The 6,691-nt window shown below is 37.2% G+C and overlaps 1 protein-coding gene across 2 annotated transcripts; it reads right to left on the bottom strand.

Annotated features, from left to right (window-relative positions):
- Nucleotides 1–1,627: 1,627 nt before the first annotated feature.
- LOC113768386 lies at nt 1,628–6,691 on the bottom strand. Of its 2 annotated transcripts, none has more exons than XM_027312721.1 (10): nt 6,446–6,691; nt 6,287–6,356; nt 5,782–5,849; nt 5,284–5,345; nt 4,172–4,253; nt 3,824–4,057; nt 2,942–3,070; nt 2,799–2,860; nt 2,602–2,718; nt 1,628–2,066 (listed from the first exon to the last, which is right to left on the bottom strand). In XM_027312721.1, the coding sequence occupies exons 1-10, from the start codon at nt 6,494–6,496 to the stop codon at nt 2,018–2,020; spliced, it is 924 nt and encodes a 307-aa protein (XP_027168522.1). In that variant the 5' UTR covers nt 6,497–6,691; the 3' UTR covers nt 1,628–2,017. The 2 variants fall into 2 exon arrangements, with proteins under 2 accessions (XP_027168522.1, XP_027168523.1); XM_027312722.1 differs by having other exon boundaries at nt 1,628–2,060.

The raw sequence follows: 6,691 nt of genomic DNA, 5'->3' as shown, positions 1-6,691 counted from the left end.
TCTACTACATGACTTGTTAACAGTAAAAAAGTGAATTCACAGTTTATTGATCCACGTCTCAGGATTTCGTGAAAGAATTTAGTATTGAAACATAACTAAATAAAGTATCCATAGGGATAAAATAAAAGCAAAAAGGTTGCCTTTTGGTCAATGGAATTATTTAGGAATGATTAAATAAATATTTCTACACAGGCACATCCGCAAAATAAATATCACGAAACAATTCCTATTTCATGTGTATTTCTTTCCTCTTCTAGGTATGTGATTTCAGATTGTCAAGAATGAATGAAGCACAGCACATTCCTTTCTTCCAGGTGAATTGCTGGGACGGTAAGCCTGAGTAAATAAGCACAGCATTAAAATTGTTTAGTTTAATTGATTTGGTGTAGCCTTTATGGTTTAATTGTTGGACCTTTGTCTGTGCATGACTCTGTCTTTATCGTTTCTCACAAGTACATTCCACCTATAGAGAATTGTAATGTTGCTAATATTTCTGTCTTGTGCTATAATCTATCTAGTGCTTGCACCTTCAAACTGTACTTCGAATAGAACCAACTTCTCTTTCTGGTTGCTTCTCTGTCTGCTTCTACATCTAGTTGCTGATTTCCTAGTTTATCATTTGAAAAACCCATTAAAACATGCTCAAATGTGTGGAGAGAAATAAGGTGACCAAGACTTGCATATGCGCATGCATGTTCAAGATACTTAAACAACCGATGAAACCTAAACTTGAAAAGAGCCTGTGATGATTATACCGTGCAGTACTGCCCAATAGTTTACTTTGATGAAATTCAGAAGTTTGACTTCCATATCATCTGTTCAAATGATATGTTGGTATCAATTATTGAGGCTCCATAGCGTCGAATACTATATGTCCTTAAATAAATTCCCAAATTTTCCATGTTTGATGTTTGTGGATTGGTTTGCCAGGGAATTGTCATTTCTGCTGCATTATGCTATTAGCATCACAGTTTTGAGAGTGAAGTAGTTTAATTACATGGTGTCACTGTCGACTGTTTCTGAACAAGCTGAAATAAGGGGCAGAATATGGCGGAGTAGCTCTGCTTCTGCAGTTTGCTAGCTCGTTGTGTGTGTCCCCTGTGGAACAATTTATGGATGAACTCTGTAGATTAGGCATCGGAAGCCAATAAGATACAGATGCATATGGTGTTATTTGCTGGGCTTTGCTGTGTGTAGTCTGCCCTCCTCTTGGGATGGAGGATGAATCCAATCAAGTTGTTGGAGCTGTTGGGTTTCAGCACCCTCGTCTCTGACATACCAGATGACATTGATCCACCATTCACAGATGCCGGCAAACGTGAGTACCTATTTCCTTTGTACTTTGATCACTCCTAATGGCTTTGTCTCTACTTTCTTCCTGTTATACAAGCTGAAGAGGTTATGATTTTGTTTCTTTTCCCCCAAGTGTTTGAACCATCACTTCACTTGAAATTTTTCCAAATGGGTGTTTTTATGGTTTTCCTTCAGCTTTTAAAGAGTCTTCTTCTCATTGCCATGTCTGGAAATGGAAGATGCGGACTTTGTCCCGAAAATTCGTGCATTCATTCTAGTTAAAAATTTAGTTTTCAGCTATTTACTTAATACATAAAAATGGAATTTACCACGATTTACATAATATGTATATATATGACCTTCGTTTGCTGAGATTATGGCTGCTCTAAAACCTCTACAAAAGCCTGTTACCGGTTCACAGGTACCCAGACCAAGTGTTCCTCCGGTAAGCAGAGTTCAGGAGAGGGGTCAGCCGTCAAGAATTGCAGAATACTCACCAGGTGTAAATTGGATTTTGCCAACATGTAAAAAAACAACTAAAGAGTTCTAGTTCAATGATATTTACACTGGATACAAGTTTATCCTGTAAATATGGAGGAGGAGAGTAGAAAAGTTAAAACGAAGCACGTTTATCCTGGAACAGAGACGATGCTGGATTGGAAGCACGTTTGTGTGTATGCCGGTGGATCAACCGAGAAAAGTTAAAAAACAAGTCAACGCGAGATCAATCCATCTTCCCCTCAGCATTTCCCCCTCGATTGCTTGTTCTACGCCTTGCACAAACAGAATATGTTATGTATGATCATGCAAAAGGCCGAGCATAATCCAACAGAAAGATACCTCCTTAAGTCGAAATTGTCCAAAAAAACAAGGTATATGTGTCCGGAACAGCAAAGAGTTAACCAAGCCTAGAGAAGATCATTCTTTTTATCTTTCTTTGATATACTACTACCTTCTCTAAAGGTATACTGCCAATGACAGATGTTTGTGCTATCACCTGATTCAAAAGATTGGCAGCATTTCTATACATATGCAACAGAATCATTATGATGATATTCTGGGTCTCAGTGATTGTGTTCTAGAGAAAACTATGCAATAATTGCATAATAGGGCTCACTTCAATATTGCCAAGATTTTAGGGAAAATGCGGATCATGAAGTAGACAAATGAACTACATGAAAAACAAATAATAGAGAAAGCACGTGACACGGACTACGAGAAGGGAATGCACATAGAACAGGCAATAATAAGGCATGAGGTACACCAACATTCAAGATAAGCATCTTCAGAGAAGGAATATAGATTTACCAGCTCAGCTCTTCTTTTGGAAGACTGCGACTATAGAAAGGAAACTCAAAGAGAAACGTTGCTTTGATCCATATAGGCAAATTCCCATATAATGCAGGGGGAAGCGGAATGAGAGGGCTGAAATTAACACTTTCTTACAGTTATTTTCTATTGCAAAAGGAGTCAAAGAAATGAGTGCAATGAAACAGTGGACGAACCTTGTCGTTTTCTTATAGTGCCTATATGCAGCCACACCACCAAATTTCTTATCTGCAGAGTCCTGGTAAGGAAAGCATGTATGTGAGTGCTTACACAGAGGAAAACAGTCTGAACATCTCAGTCAAAAAAAGTAAAAACAAACCTCAAGTAATGGTATGCCGCTGAGAAAAAGAAGCAACAGTGTAAGGAATATTGGTCCAAAGATGACAAGCCACTCAGCACCTTTTAAAACAGGTGTAGAAGCTACAAAAATTCCCCACCATAATAGGATCTAAATAAAACACGAGGACAAGGCCCAAATGAGAAAAAAAAAACACCTTGAGTTCATAAAATGCATCACATAAATAGAATCATAGAGACAGGGTTAGGATCCGGATATAATTAGTATTATTGTTCTCTAAGTTCTTAAGTAGAGTTCTCTTTCTACAGTGGTGTTTAAACTTTTTTAGGAACAAAACGACTGTTAAAATAGGGTGGTTTTGGAGAGAAAGGCTAGCTGGTTTGAGTTAATAAGCTTTAAACAAGAAAACCAGAGGTGGATTTGTGCTTCGTTTGTAAATGTAAACCAATGCAAGCAAGCTTAATCGCTCAGCTCAAAGAGTACTAAATGTGAGATGCATAGCCACCCACTAGAAAGAACTACAAAAGCATTGCATTTCACCTATTCATTTCAAGTTGAAACATCCATAAAGAATCACTAGTGGTGATACATCCATGCATGGAACCTTAAACTGCAAATATATTCCATTCATAACAGCCTATTTGACAGCTATAAACTGCTTTGTCAAAAATGCATTTACCATGAGACAAAAGCATTAACCAGATTGTGAATACTCTCCACTGCTGATGCAAACAAGTGATTCTGCAGCTCTATCCTTTACGGGCATTGAGAGCACTCAGCTACTGGTTCTTTTGTTTGCTTGTAAAAGTATTTGTTATGAAACTAAACTACTCTGACTAGTGAGGAATTCGTAGATAAGTACTTTGCAGATGAGGAAGAACGACAAATGTTGGGGGAGCTAACCTCGCCAAAGTAATTTGGATGACGAGAGTATTTCCACACTCCAACATTACACCATCTCCCCCTGTTTTCTGGGTTGTTTTTGTATGTCAACTTTTGTTGGTCAGCTGTTGCTTCAATTAAAATCCCTACAGACCACATAATCCACCCAATGACGTCTCTAGCTTCAAGGGATGGATCTCTGTCACTTGCATTCACAATTGTCACTGGTAAACTCACAGTCCACACCCAAACAGCCTGAGATCAGCAAAAACATATAATCCAGAAATAGGACAGCATACTCCATCATTAGCACAATTTTCAAATACACAGATAAATTGGCTTCAGAAACATTCAAAGGGGCTACAAAACCTGAAATGTCCAAAAAACTGCCAACTTGCCCAAATTATTACGCATTTCATCAAAGCGCCTGTCCTCCCCCCATTGCAATATCCTGATTCATAAAGGGAAGAAAAAAAGAAAGAGCACGAGTTAGGCTGGTTTTAACGCAATTATCCTCAATTCTTAAAGTGTAAACTAATAGTGGTATTGCTAAAGGAAGGGCTTGATTCCTAAATCAATTTGCATTTACTCAAAGGCCTTTTAACAACTAGGGTCAGAAAAAAAAATTGAAAGTTAAAATCAAAACAAAGGTGTAAATTAGGAGATATAAAATTAAAAATCAGATCCGGAATACAGAGACATGAAAGTATATAATACAGAACACTTTTAACAACAAAAGACATAAAAAAAAAACAAATAATTGAGGAAAAATTGAGCATGAAGACATCTAAAGGACGCATCAGCACTCCAAAGTTAAAGGCATTATGATATCTGTAAATTCTAGGGCTTCAACTGCAAAACAGAACCACACACATACTGGGAGAAGTCTTAAACACAATTACTTAAATCAAGATGTAATTGAAATATGCAAAGATAAACTATTCTGGCATTTTGGGAATGTATGATGTCCTAGGGCATACAGAACAATTCATAATTAGTACTATTGCCCAGAGTTTTAAGCATCCTCAGTTGATTATTACCAACACAATTAGCTGTTATGATGTAACAGAGGCACAACCAATGAGAAGAAAGGGCTATAAAAAGGAACAGGTAGAAATTTAATGGAAAGTGGCATAGAATCATAGTATCTATTTGTTCCCAAACAACATAAAATCATGAAAAGATCACTGAAGAAACAAGAAACATAAATGCCAACAGGTTTGAGGTTTGAGGTAAGATGATCTCACTACAGTGACAGGCTAAACAGGAACTGTGAGGCTAAGTGGAATCAGGTTGAAGAGTAATGATCAACTGCAGCAGATTGCTAGTTTCAAGTTGTACATTGAACTGAATGAAACAAGACAAATTGTAATAAAAATGAGGAATTGCTTATTGACCATCTTTAAAACGAAGAGGATTACAATATGGATTCAGTGCCAAAAATCTTCTGAAGATTGCAAAGACATTTATCCCAATCTTACCTCATTAGTAGAAACAGGGCCAGCCGAAGGCCCCATAAGACTGCAAGCACAGACAAAATCACCTGACAGGTATAATCAAACGTCAATACAGGAACAAGTAGAACCTACAGTAACTATCATATTTTGCCAAGCATATATATCAAATATATCAGATCAGGGAAGCTGAAACACCTCCCATACAACTCACAAATACACATTTTGTGATCAGGCATTAGGTAATACACAAATCATCAAATTACAGAAACAAACGGCAGCAAAGGAACAAATCAATGCTACTTTGTAGATTGCAACACATTCAAAAATAGAATGTGTTGAATTAAGGAAATGAAGCATTCAGCCATTCACTTTCTGTTCAATTAAGACAGAAAGAAGCATTATTCCCCTCACAAAAATTGAGGAGAATATAAAGGAAATAAGTTTCTGCTCTGCAGTAGTTAAAAAGACCACATTCACGAACAGTTGTCAACAAAGAGAAATTCCACGGAATAGCAGTATTACCTGACGAAAATGCCATGAACCCTTTAAAACCAAAGTCAATACAGCAAGTATAACAAAATTTGAGCTTCCTGCAAAGTAAGGGTAAAAATTATAACTTGTTAAGAATTACATAGAATGAAATCAAAACAGCCAAATTTAGCTTTGTGGACACGACAATAACAAGTATCTATCAGATTGCAAAGGTCATGTCTTTCTACGTCTTACACCATAAGCCACTATATTTTCAGTTAAACAAGATTGTACAAGGTTCTACTTCAGATAGCATAGCCGCATAATAAAACAACCCTTCAGTGCAATCGACTACCATTTCAAGATTAAATTTTGAAAAATACCATATCCATCATCACCTAAGGAAAAAATGTTGATTCTAAGCTTTACACATAACTTCTAAAACCAGGAACGCATCAAGTGCACTAAAAACTTTAGAATTCGAAAGATAACAAAACACCCAAAAAAGGAAAGGAAAAAAAAAGGAAGATGAGAATAGCAATGGATAGAATCTTACCAGCAAAGTCAGTAACCTTATCAAATCTCAAAAGGGATGTGATTATGAAGAAGAAAAACTGATAACCCACCTGCAAAAATCATTAAGACATGCATCACCACTATGTGACTGTGTTCTACCCGTAAAAGGAAAGGAAAAAACAAAAGGGTTTTTGCCTACGGTAACAATGGCAGTGAAGGCCAAGAAATGGGAGTCGATAACGGTTCCCATGATGATACGAAGATTGTGTTCCTTCTAGCAGTTGCAAGCTTTCCCGCTCTCCCGCAAGCAACAAAAGACCAGCTTTTTGGAAGCCTTGGACAATGCACAGGCTGCTGCGAATGCAATCCAATTGGCTCCTTATCGTTTTTCTGTTTGTTAATTCGAGTAAGTTCATCAATTTGAATGTAAGTCGTCCGTGGCCTG

This window comes from Coffea eugenioides, chromosome 4 (genome assembly GCF_003713205.1).
Source record: "Coffea eugenioides isolate CCC68of chromosome 4, Ceug_1.0, whole genome shotgun sequence".
Lineage (NCBI taxonomy): Eukaryota > Viridiplantae > Streptophyta > Magnoliopsida > Gentianales > Rubiaceae > Coffea > Coffea eugenioides.
Note: the sequence above shows the minus strand (reverse complement) of the source record. Positions and strands in the feature narration are given on the sequence as shown.

What these genes read in the sequence shown, in the direction of transcription:
- LOC113768386 (XM_027312721.1), bottom strand. Translation starts at nt 6,496, where the DNA reads ATGGGAACCGTTATCGACTCCCATTTCTTGGCCTTCACTGCCATTGTT. An exon ending in CCTTCACTGCCATTGTTACC is followed by an intron (nt 6,357 to 6,445) that starts GTAGGCAAAAAC and finishes TGATTTTTGCAG; the next exon opens with GTGGGTTATCAGTTTTTCTT. An exon ending in GCGGCATACCATTACTTGAG is followed by an intron (nt 2,861 to 2,941) that starts GTTTGTTTTTAC and finishes TTTCCTTACCAG; the next exon opens with GACTCTGCAGATAAGAAATT.